Source organism: Vipera ursinii, assembly GCF_947247035.1.
Source record: "Vipera ursinii genome assembly, chromosome: 14".
Lineage (NCBI taxonomy): Eukaryota > Metazoa > Chordata > Lepidosauria > Squamata > Viperidae > Vipera > Vipera ursinii.
The window spans coordinates 3533502-3546259 of record NC_139527.1 but is presented as its reverse complement, the minus strand read 5'-3'; the positions used below and the strand labels follow the sequence as shown (position 1 = coordinate 3546259).

The 12758-nt window shown below is 46.7% G+C and overlaps 1 protein-coding gene across 1 annotated transcript in view; it reads right to left on the bottom strand.

The window, feature by feature from the left end:
* Positions 1-363: 363 nt before the first annotated feature.
* Positions 364-12758, bottom strand: part of DTX1 (deltex E3 ubiquitin ligase 1) — a 30329-nt gene continuing 17934 nt past the window's right edge. Inside the window, exons 3-9 of the mRNA XM_083373558.1 lie at positions 8722-8783; positions 8251-8412; positions 7659-7720; positions 6175-6333; positions 4441-4602; positions 3789-3878; positions 364-2228 (exon numbers count right to left, since the gene is read on the bottom strand). Of these exons, the coding sequence (XP_083229684.1) occupies positions 2004-2228; positions 3789-3878; positions 4441-4602; positions 6175-6333; positions 7659-7720; positions 8251-8412; positions 8722-8783 (922 nt within the window). The 3' untranslated portion in view covers positions 364-2003. The remainder of the gene's footprint in view (positions 2229-3788; positions 3879-4440; positions 4603-6174; positions 6334-7658; positions 7721-8250; positions 8413-8721; positions 8784-12758) is intronic.

Here is a 12758-nt window from a genome sequence, read left to right as displayed (position 1 = left end):
GGAGGGGGCGTGGTTTCACATGCTGCCTGCATCACGTGGATCGGACTTCGCTTCTTTGTGTGGATCGGTCCACAGACCAGGGGTTGTGGACCCCTGTTCTAGGCCACCTGGCTGCAAGAATGGGTGCAACCTTCCCCAGTTTGTAACCCCACAATTTTAGCCTGGAGAAAGGACAACTCTTAAAGTCTTCTCCTCCAGTAAGTTCCTAATCCGCTTGCTCCTGCTTTGGGTGACCAAGCAGAGGTTCCTATTTCAAAATAATAAAATCTCAAGGATTTGGGGCTCTCTGGAACCTCCCACTAATGATGTTTGTGGACCAATCCTGCACTGGTGACACCATGGCCAATAACATTTTGCTCTGTTTTTGTCCCATTTTTATTATTATTGTTGTTGTTGTTGTTATTGCATCTGCTTGATATGGACCAAAGCTGTGTATAGAAGTTACATTTTCCTCCTTTTTAAGTTATTCCCATCCTCTTTGGCAACGTGTCCCAGTCTTGCCCTCACGTCTGGATAATTGAACATGCTACATAAGATTGTGGAGGGTAGGAAGTTCGCCACAGGAGACGTCTCCAGAACCGATCCAGGCTGTTGTACGGTTTGCAAGTAGCCAGAAACAGGCATCACTTTCTTTTCGTCTTTCAGCGGAGGAGAACCTCAAGTGCCACGCAAACTGTCGAACGGACGTCAAGCAAGGGGAGACAGAAGGCGGCACCTTATTGGATGAAGCCTGGGCCTTTTCAGGAATGGCAGAAGCAATGGGAGCAATTGCCCCCACACATGCTGAGACACCCCTCCCCCCCATGGATTGATACTTCGCTTTCAAGACTCTAAAAACCATCCAAGAGGACAATGGTCCCCCTAGGCTTCAGAATATGGGACATCTCCAGTGTCGACGATGGACCGAAAAGAGCAGAAGGAGGAAATCGATGCAGACATTTGATGCCGCAGGAAGAAAGGAATCAGCCCTCTTCCATCACCACCAAAATGGTCCAGAACACAGGTCCAAAACTACGCATTTTGGTGTTTGGGGAGATGAGAAGAAGACGATGTAAGACCGACAGTCAGAAAGGCCTGTCTGTCCAAGCATTGTGGCTGGATGCTTTATCCCGCAACACGTACTTTGTGTTTGTTAAATAAACAGCTAACCAAAGGGAATCTATCTGGAACGGTGGAAGGAGAAGATCTTGTGAGCTTTCCAGTCTTCACCACCAGCTGTGGCTCCAGTTACGGAAAAAAACTCCTCCATCCTGCAGTATATTTTTTTTAAGGAGAAAGATCACCAACTAGGGGACAAACTTTGCATCTCATCAATGAAGAGAACATCTCTGAGGCTGGGGCGGGGTGGGGTGGGGGAGAACAGAGCCAAAGAAATGGGGATGGGCCCCCTTTTTTATTTGCATGGAAGCCAGATGACAAAAGCTGGTTGACAACATTCTGCCTGCTGTGAAGCCACCCTGTCAGCCTTCCCTAGGTGCCCAAGTTGGATATTTTTCCCTGCTTCTCTGGGCAGAGCCACGCAGGCAAGCGAGGAACAGAGACGAAAGAAGGCATCACAACCTGGGGTGTGAGATTGGAGGAGCTGGAGATGGAGCATTCGGAGTAGTGAGCCTTGAATCCATGGGAATGGCCAAGAATTACACACACAGGTAGAAAAAAGAAGAAGAGAAGAACAAAAGGCTTGCATCGGCTGCTCACAAAGCTTCGGATTGTTGTTGTTTCTTCCAGGGAGGGAACCCCGAATATCATGTTGCGAATCCTGCCCGGGGGTGGTGGTGGAGGAAAGCACCCCGTATCCTCCGTGGTTTGAAGTTCAAGCTAGTCAAAGCAATTTGGGAAGGTGGAAAGCACCATCCCAAAGCCGGCTGCTTCGCCAATCAGCAAACACAGACACAGATGGGCAGACGGAGGAGAGACAGGCAGCGCTTGCGCCGCACGTGGCGAAATGGAGGCAGGAGGAGCGTTGGGTGGATGGAGGCCAAAAAACCAAAACAAAAACCTTCTCAGTCCTTCAGGTTGGCTTCCAAGACCCCCTGGGCCGTCAGTTCAGCCAGGACATTGTCCAGGTAGTTCGGGTCAGGATAGCCGTGGCCGGTGAGGTTGGAGCCAAATTCGGTCTTGTGGTGAATCTCATTCCACACCACGGTGTCCGATTCACCTGTCGTGTTCGAGGTCCCGATGGTGAAGATGAGTCGGCGTTCCCAGGCCACAATGAGGAGTTTCAAAATCTGGATGAGGAGAAGGTAGTATAGATATAAAGGTAAAGGTTCCCCCGCACATGCGGGCTAGTCATTTCCAACTCTAGGGGCCGGTGCTCATCTCTGTTTCAAAGCCAAAGAGCCAGCGCTTGTCTAAGGACATCTCCGTGGTCATGTGGCCGGCATGACTAGATGCCAAAGGCGCACGGAACGCTGTTACCTTCCCACCGTAGCGGTCCCTATTTTTCTACTTGCATTTTTACGTGCTTTCGAACTGCTAGGTTGGCAGAAGCTGGGACGAGTAACAGGCACTCACTCTGTTACGCGGCACTCAGGATTCGACCCGCCAAACTGCCGACCTTCTGATCGACAAGCTCAGCATCCTAACCCACTGAGCCACTGCATCCCTGTAGTATATATACACCAGTGATGGCAATCCTTTTAGAGACCGAGTGCCCAAACTACAACCCCAAACCCACTTATGTATCGTCGGGTGCCGGGTGGGTGTGGCCTATTGGCTGGGTGTGGCCAATTGTGTGGGTGTGGTCCATTGGGTGGGCGTGGCTTCAGTGGTAACGGCAGACTGGGTGGGACTAAAAGGTTCAATCAGTCAATTCCACCTTTGCGAGATCTTTTTTTTCCCCGCGAGAAGTTAAAATTGATTGATTGATTGAACCTTTCTCTTTTTTTTGAACATGTCAGTGGAGGCCTAAAGCCAGCTGAAGGCCTAATACTGGGGCGATGGCGCCCGTGCCCACAAAGAGGGCTCTGCGTGCCACCTGTGGCATGCGTGCCATAGGTTTGCCACCACGGATATATACATTAAAAAAATATCCTTTCTCACTCTTTTGGGTGGTCTTGTTCTCCTTAATCTAGGGTCTTCTACCAGTGGACTGGGATTTTGAGGGTTCTGTGCAGGATCTTAGCTGTTCCTAGCACTGTACTTTCCTGGACAAAGGGCTCTGATGTCATTCCTGGGATCAATTGGAGTCCCTCCCTCAACTTAGGAGTCACGGCCCCGAGTATTCCTACCACCACTGTGACCTCTTTGGACTTGACTTTCCACACCCTCCTTCGGGTCCTGCTACTTCTCCAGCTTCTCATATTCCTTCTTCCTGATCTTGCTCTCACTTGGCACTTCTGCAGCTATTACCACCACTGTCTTCCGGTCCTTGTGTATTACTACGATGTCCGGTTGATTGGCTACCACCTGCCTGTCTGTCTGGAAGTTCTATAGGGGCTAGCCCAGGGGTAGGCAACCTCGGCTCTTTTATGACTCATGGACTTCAACTCCCAGAATTCCTGAGTCAGCTGTCTCAGGAATTCTGGGAGTTGAAGTCCATGAGTCATAAAAGACCCCTGGGCTAGCCAATGAACATCGTGGTAGTAAACGAGCTCCAGAAGACAGTGACGGTGTGGCGGTGCCAAGTGACGGCAACATGAGGAAGAAAGAGAATGTGAAGCACCAGGGCATGTACACAAACACCATCCATACAAAACAGGAGCAGTGATATCACAAAGGCAAGGAACGGCGACCATTTGCGTATGTTCCAATTGAAGTCCCCCTAAAAGTCAAAGGTCAAGGTTTACCTTTCTGCCTTTCTCGTTGTCCGGAAGGTAACAATGACGTGGAAATCCTCGTGCGGTGAACTTTTTCCCAGGATTTGGATGCTCTACGCCCTGCTTAAGCAAAAAAAAAAAAAAGAAAAGAAATAAAGAGAGTTGGGAGAGGCAAAAAAACCCCCATGCATCTAGTCCACAATGTGTGTTACGGAAGGAAGTAGCAGTAATTCTCAACTTACGACTGGTTGAAGTTCTAGTGAAGTCAACGCCCGTTCAAAATTATGGGCAGTTCGTTTAGTGAGCGTTCAAAGTTACAACGGCACCAAAAAAAGTCACTTGTGACCGTTTTTTTCACACTTACTCCCATTGCAGCCTCCCTACAGACACGTGATCAACGTTCAGACGCTTGGCAACTGACTCGTGTTTATGACGGTTGCAGCGTCCCGGGGGCAGGGCGGGTGTCACGCGATCCCCTTTGGCGGCCTTCTGACCAGCAAAGTCAACGGGGGAAGCCATTTTCTCTTAACAACTGTGCCACTCCCTCAACCACTGCAGCGATTCGCATAACGCCCGTGGCAAGAAAAAAAAAAGGTCGTAAAATGGGCCAAAACTTCCATTTCGCTTGGCAGCAGAAATTTCGGGCTCACTTCTTGCGGCCGGCACGCGTTCTCTTTCTCACCTGGATCCCCGCGGGGATGTTGTACAGAACGCGGATCGTTTTGCAATTCGGATAGCCGGGGAGAGAGTGGGGGATCACGTGGAATTGCATTTTCCCAGGAGGCTGAGTCCCCGTCTTCTCCCCGTAGATGGCCTTGCAAGTGGGGCACTGGAGGCTGCCATCCTGCGGGGCGGAAGGAAGCGAAGGGATGAGGAGGGGGCGCAGGTCAGCCGTCCAGGGGTCGTGACATGCCAATGAGCCCCGCTGGCCAGTGGCGCAGCGTGGGTTGTCAGCACCCGGGGCAAGTAATTTGCGCCCCCCTAACCGCACCGCACGCCTGGCACCCCCCCTCCACAGTGGCCGGAGACCCGGCGGCTCGGATCAGATTCGCACAGCCAGCACTGCAGTGAGAGAGTGAGTGAGCCAGGCAGGGGCAGAGAGCTGCGAGTGTGAGTGCGCCCCCCCCAGATGTTGCGCCCGGTGCGGCCGGCCCCCCCTGCACCCCCCACGCTACGCCACTGCCGCTGGCTGATGATTTTATTTACTTATTTAAATCGATGGGCTGCACAACACCCAAGGTGTTTCCCACCCACCCCCACCCCCCCATTTAGCCCTTCCATTAAAAATTACCATCAAAAAGACAAACCCTAAGACAAAACTTCAAGGAAGAAAAAAAAACAGAGGGACAACCGAAAAGGAAGGGGGGGGAAATGTGGTAATGAAAAAGGACTTTTGCTGTTCAGGATTGAAGGCGAAGGGCTGATAAGGATTTCTTTAGAGATAAGAGATCCAGTGTGGTATTTTAATGCAAGATGATAAACGGCTAAGTGTCTGTTTGCTGTGGTGGAGGGGAAACTCATTTCTTTATTTATGTCTTCATCTATTTCTTTCTACATTATTCATTGATTTGATTTCCCCCGCCTTTGTTATTTTTACAAATCATTCAAAGCAACGAATACGCACAATACTCCTTCTCCTTCCGGTTTTCCCCACGACAACCCTGTTAAGTGGTTGTGGGTTAAGAGAGACAGACTGGCCCAAAGTTACCCAGGCGCCTTTCACGCCTAAGGTGGGACTAGAACTCACCGTCTCCTGGTGATTGGCCAAAGTCTGTCTGTCATTCTTTCTTTCTTTTCTTTCTTTCTCTCTTTTTTCTTTTTCTTTCTCTTTCTCTTTCTTCTTTCCATCTATCTCTCATCTCTCTCTCTCTCTCATCTATCTATCTCTATCTATCTATCTATCTATCTATCTATCTATCTATCATCTATCCATCCATCCATCCATCCACCCACCCACCCACCCACCCACCCACCTATCTATCTATCTATCTATCTATCTATCTATCTATCTATCTATCTATCATCTATCCATCTACCCACCCACCCGTCCGTCCATCCATCCATCCATCCATCCATCCATCCATCTATCCATCATCTATCTATCTATCTATCTATCTATCTATCTATCATCTATCCATCCACCCATCCACCCACCCACCCGTCCATCCATCCATCCATCCATCCATCCATCCATCCATCTATCTATCATCTATCTATCTATCTATCTATCTATCTATCTATCTATCTATCTATCTATCTATCTATCTATCTAATTTAAATACTGGTCATCTCACTGTTTGCGGTGACTCCATATATTTCTTCTTTATTGAGACTCTCTGCCCCCAAACCAATAATATTCCCCAGATTCCTTTCCCCCCGCCCCCCCCACCAGCCACCCGTTTGAATCAGGGCTCACCTTATTGCCGTTGTTGTACATGGCAACGAGACAAAGGAGGTGGTACATGTGCCCACATTTCCCCAGCTTTCCTACCAGTTCCGGCTTGGCACCCTTGTGCCTGAGGATGCCCTCGTAACCCGAGGAGGACACCAATCTCTCCATGCAGATGGTACAGTCCTGTTGGGGGTGGAAACAAGTAGGGTGGGGGTGTGTGTCAGCAATAACTAACAAGGATGGCGGTTGGATTGCAGGGAGCTGTAAAGCACGGGGAATAAATTAGGAAAACAAATTGTAGAATAATACGGTTGGAAGGAACCTTCCAATCTATCTCTATCTCTAGTTCTAATCTAGAATAGAATAGAGCTGCAAAAGGGACCTTAGAGGTCTTCTAGACCAGCCCCCTGCTCAAGCAGGAGAACCTAGACCGTCTCAGACAAGGAAGGAAGGAAGGAAGGAAGGAAGGAAGGAAGGAAGGAAGGAAGGAAGGAAGGAAGGAAGGAAGGAAGGAAGGAAAAGAGGAAAGGAATAGAATAGAATAGAATCTGGAAGGGACCTTGGAGGTCTTCTAGTCCAGCCCCCCGCTCAAGCAGGAGAACCTATACCATCTCAGACAAGTGACTGTCTAGCTTCTTCTTAAAAGTCTCCAGTGATGGAGTGCCCAGGATTTCTGGAGGCAAGCTGTTCCACTGGTTACTTGTCCTCACTGTTAGGAACTTTCTCCTTAATTCCAGGTTGCTTCTCTCTTTGGTCAGTTTCCAATCATTGTTTCTCGTCCTGCCTTCTGGTGCTAGTTCTAGACTGTTGTTGGGGGAGTTTGTGCCAAGGGTGAACCAGAAGGAGCGATGACCTGCAGATCCAAGCCAGCTTCCAGATGGGAAAGATGTTTTTTTATTTACTTATTCGTATCCTGCCTCTTAACCGCTGGACTTTTATCATTTCAAAATGCTCACGCCACCTCTGTAGGCGGAAACACATATTCACGCGTGCCTTTCGGTGACTCAGAATCCTAAAATGTACCACAAACCGTTTCGTGATAATAATGGCACCACCTTGGTGCAAATGCAAGCACTTTCCTGTTGCTGAAAATTACACAGCCGGGACCTCGCGCCTAGCAGCTCTTTGCTCCAAGTCATTTGCTTCTATTTTTAATCCTCGTTTCATCTCTACCTCTTCTTTTGAGACTCCAGGATCTCTCCCCTTTTTACTCCACAACAGCCTTGCAAAGAGCATAGAACATAGAATAAGAGCTGGATGGGACCTTGGAGGTCTTCTAGTCCAACCCCCTGCTCATGTATCATTCTGGACAAATGGCTGTCCAGTCTCTTCTTGAAAACCTCCAGTGTTGGAGCACCCACAACTTCTGAAGCCAAGCCGTTCCACTGATTGATTGTTCTCATAATCAGGAAATAATAGATTGATGGGGGGGGGAGAATCAATCTACTCATGCCTGGATATTTTATACTTTTTGCCCCACCGGTGGGTCAGAAAGTGGAGTAGCTCACCTCATCGGGGGGGTTCTTCACTTTCTGGATATAACGTCGCACCACGTCCTCGGGATTTCTGCCTGGAGAGAAGAGAAGACCCGGTGCTGACTCAAAGGCACGAATACACCCACACTCACAGAGACAATGAAAATGACTGCTGCTGTTTGTCTACTGCTCTAGTCCTCATGAAAGCCATTTTATACCTCTTCGTTCCCACCTGCACCAGTCACTTTCAGTCAAAGTAATGCAAAGTGTGACTTAGAGATGGGAAGGCCTGGAAGAAGAAAAAAAACCCGGAAAAAATGGGAAAAGAACAAGGTTTTTTTCTGCCCCCCCCCCTTTTCCTCCCCCCAAAGCCGTTTGGAAAAAAAACCCCTGTTTTTTCCCCCCAATTTTTCCAGTTTTTTTCCCAGGCCTTACCCAGAGCCAAACAGTTCACTCTCTGTGGCCTTTCAGAATTTCCCACAATGCTCAGGGTCCTTGGTACAGCATCCCTCTTTGGTGGGATGCAAAATGGCTGCCAACTCTAAAAGGGTCCAAAAGCCAGCGTCCAGCGTGCGACCCCCCCCACATTTTAACCCCTCAGAGACCAAGGAGGAAGGCAGCTTACTCTTCTTCAAATGTTTCTTCTTGGTTTTACGGCAAATGCCGGTAATGCCCGGCACTGCCTTCATGTCGCTCTTGTTGACAGGCGGGGGGTGCAAGATGGGCTTTGGGGCTCGCGTCAGACAAACGGGCAAACCTGCTGCACACATCAAGATGCCGGTCATTCCTGGAATAGAGAAAGCAAGTGATTCAAACAAAACTAATTTCATACGTTCTGATTTAACAGGCTTTCGGATTTAACAGACCTTTGGATTTAACAAACCTTTGGATTTAACAGACTTTTGGATTTAACAGACTTTTGGATTTAACAGGCCTTTGGATTTGACAGGCATGACATCCTGACAGTCTGTTAAATCAAGGTTTTCATGTTCCTTAATAAAAAAAATGAGAAGGAAGCACTTTTTCTGACTAGCATATTTTACTAAAAAGGCATCAGCTTTCATGAGCTGCAGCTCAACTCATTTACTACTCTTACCTGCCAAGGCAGGGTGGACTGGACCAGTTCCGTTCAGATTCTTCACTGGGAGAGCAGGAACCCTAAAGAGAAAGATGGAGGAGGTTTGAACAGTAGTCCCTTGAAGGAGCACATGTTTTTAGAACATCCCCAAAGACTATTGTTTTACACTCAAAATGCCAAGCACTTTAGTCCACCTGACTTTCAAACAAACAAACAAATTGCTTCCTCGTGGTAGAGAATATACACACTTAGGTTGAGTACGTTGGGTTCTTCGTGTTCTCAGAATTTGGTTGCTTTCCCGCAGATTTTAAGCTAGCTAGGTAATATCATCGATGTCCCAGAATACCATTTTAATTCCTGGGAATTCTTTGTAAAATATTCTTTCATTCGAAGGGTCTGATCCAGCTGGTTGTCTCCCCCTCCCCCTCTGTACTTTATGGGTTTTAACCTCCAGTCCCCTCATCATCTTGGTTGGTCTTCTCTGACACAGACGTCCCCAAGGATTATAAGCAAATAAAGACAACATTGACTGTGTCCAACGTTCATCAGTCAACTGTTCCTTGGTCAGAGGCAGGATTAACCCCCACCGATTCCTCTCAAGTACAACCAGATGGCTGACCACATTCTGCTGCAACTCAGCCCCTCTTTGTTGGGGAGGGGCTGCAAAAACGTAAACCCCCACCCCACCCTCGTGCAAAATTGTCTTAACCGTCCAGATGGTCCCACAAACAGAGCCACTAAAAATAACTACATTGCTTTCAATGCAACAGGACTGGTTTTGACAACTACGAGTTATTTGCATGCGTATAAATATATATTTGTTTCTCAAAGAAAGACTCCCCCACCATGTGGGTGTAGGAGTATGTGTGTGTGTGTTTGTGTGAGTGTGTGTGTTTTTTCCTAGTTTTATTCTCACCGAGACAACTCTGGAGATGGATTGAGAGAAGGGATTGAGTCAAAGTCTCAAAGTCTTACTGATACAAATGCCAGCAATTTAATTGTTATGCTAATCTGGCATACCATAAGAAAGGCTGAGCGCCAGAGAATGGAGGACTTTGAACTGTGGTGCTGGAGAAGACTCCTGCGAGTCCCTTGGACTGAAAGGTGATCAAGCCGGTCAGTCCTAGAGGGGATCAACCCTGACTGCTCTTTAGAAGGCCAGATCCTGAAGTGGAAACTCAAATACTTTGGCCACCTAATGAGAAGGAAGGACTCACTGGAAAAGAGCCTAATGCTGGGAAAGGTTGAGGGCAAGAGAAGAAGAAAGGGACGACAGAGAATGAGGTGGCTGGATGGAGTCACTGAAGCAGGAGGCGTGAGCTTAAATGGACTCCAGAAGATGGTAGAGGACAGGAAGGCCTGGAGGAATCTTGTCCATGGGGTCACGATAGATCAGACACGACTTTGCAACTAACAACAACAATCTGGCATAGTAACTTCGAATGGGTCCCTTCCTTTATTACTGTAGTTGCAGCATCCCTGTGAACGTGATCAAAATTTGGACACTTAGCAACTGGCGTGTCTTTACAACGCATCCCAGGGTCTCGTGAATGTCATTTGCAGGCTGATAAGTCACCTGCTCATCAGCAACTAGCCACAGTACTCTGCTCCTGGCCTGGCCTTGCAAACAGAACTTGCAGGAGGGCTGGCGCCACACATTCAAAATCCCCTAAAAATGCAGAATTCAAAATCTAAAAAAGGATTTACTGCGCTTTTGCAGCACGCTAACCTGCTGGCACTCACACACAAATACGCGCACACACACACACACACACATTCTTCCTCTCTGACTCCCTTTTTGCTGACTCCGACACCCATGGGGGGAGGGGGCGGCAGTTAATCTCAGAGAGCAGTTGCCCATTGGCTCGTCTTACCTAGCTGTCGACATGGCAGATCTTGGAAGTTGGAATATCTGTTGTGTAACATTCACAGTCGCAGCAGCCACGAAAAAAAAAGAAGCAGCCCGTGCAAAGTGTAGCAAGAGAACAAAAAAGGCAGTTTGCCTTTTTCCGGGTATAAAAGGAACTTGCCCGAAACTTTCTCCACTTTCATTTTTACTAATGAATAAATATAAATAGCCATTTCTGGTATGCCGACTTGAAAAAAATAACCCACCTTTTGCAAATCACTAATTCTATGAGAGAATGCGCTATAAGGCACAACTGGGAACAAGTACCCGCGTTTGCTTTGTTTTATTTACTATGTCTTATTTTTATGCAGTTTTCCCCCACCCCCTTTCTCTTCCCATTTTATTTTCCTTTTAATGTTTTATGCTTGCAAGGTTGAAGATATTTTTTTCATCGAACCACCGTTTAGGGAGCTTTACGTCCATGATGTGAGTTATAAGGCTTGAAACAATTAAATAATTTTCTGAACAGAAGGTTGGGGTGATCTGCTCAGGCCCCTGCCTTATTTCTATCATAAAAAAAAGAAAAAGGGTCTCTTGGAAATTCTTGGTTCTTTGGTGCGCAGAGGAACAGGGATCCTGGTTAGATGTTGGGCTGTTTATTATGAACTTTGGACAGAGCTCATAAATCCGTAAAGGAAAAAATGAGTGATTGAGTCTATTTGCGAAACGCATAGATGCTGATCTGAAAACACAGCCTAGAGTCCTTGGTCCAGGACAAAAACACACTTGAAATAGGTTATTTCCTGCCCCCCCCAGAGGTCCCAAGAGGGAGAAAGCAGACTTCCAGGCCTCCAGGAGACCCCCAGCTTTTCTTATTGCTGTCGTTATTATTGTTAATGTTAGGGCTAATCGTATTGCTGTTACTATCCTTATTATTGTTAATGTTATTGTTCCTGGCGTTATTCTTCCTACTTCTGTTGTTGCTGTTCTTACTAGGGTTACTGCTTGTTGTTATGGTTAGTATGGCTATGATTGCTGTTACTCCCTATTTTGTTACTAGGGGTTGTTATTGCTATTGGCACTGGTATTGTTGAAAGAAAAATCTTCATCAGGGCCCCAGTCCAAGCCGGGAACAAACAAAATGGAGACTGCTTTAGAAAAAAGGTTGGAGTTTATGGAAGAGCGGAGCCAGACAGAAAGATGGCTCTGGGAAAAACTGACCACATGGGAGTGGGTGGGTTTTTATACCTTCTGGGGCTCTTGAGGTAGTTTCCTGTTCCTGTTTGAGGCTTTGTATTTCCTGGGTCATGTACGGTTGACCTGAGTCTGAGTGTGCCCTTTTTTGGTATTGGTGGGTTAATCCTATTATGTCCCCAAAGGTCATGTCTTTTAGAGTTTGGGTGGGGTATGTAGATTTTAGGGGTCTTTGTCTTCCTAATCTCATCAGCTTCTAGCTTCCTGGCTCCAACCTTCCTGAATGGATTATCACATCTGCATTTCTAAAAGCTGGTTTCTGGCTGGAGGGGAGGGGCAGGGGCTGGTTTATGTCTTTTTTAAAAAAGATCTCCATTATTCCTTTGGGGAAATATATTCTGCCTTTTTTAAATATTCCCCAAAATATTTCTTTCTCTGGATTCTTCCCACAGTATCGTTACTACTGCTATTATTTTTCTTATTATCGGAATAGCTGGCGACATTCTAAAGCCTGTTACTCCACCAGTCTATGGATCTGGAAGTAGGGACCAGCCATGCTATGTTTAATCACTTATTACGACGATTATCGTCACTTTAATTATTAGATTAAATTGCATTTTTAATAGCCGAAGAATTAAATGTTTCACAAACAATGAAATGTTTAATTGAAAAATAAATTAAATTATTAATAACATCAAGCCACATTAGTCAGAGACAGGCTGAAAAGCATCCTCCCAAATGCAATCACCCTTATTATTAATACTACTAAAACTATTATTAATAGTAATACTGCTAATAATAGTCATGTAGCAATGGTAATAATACACTCCCCACATGTAAAACATTCCTAACGAGAAAGCCATGACATTGTTTTTTTTTTTAAAAAAAGAACGTCATGAAAAGGCAGATTTTCAGCAGCGTATTAAAACACGCTAAGGAGTGTATTCGTATTTCAGTAATTACAGCAACCATAGTCTCTTAGTATCTACGGCTGATTGTTTTAACTCCTCCG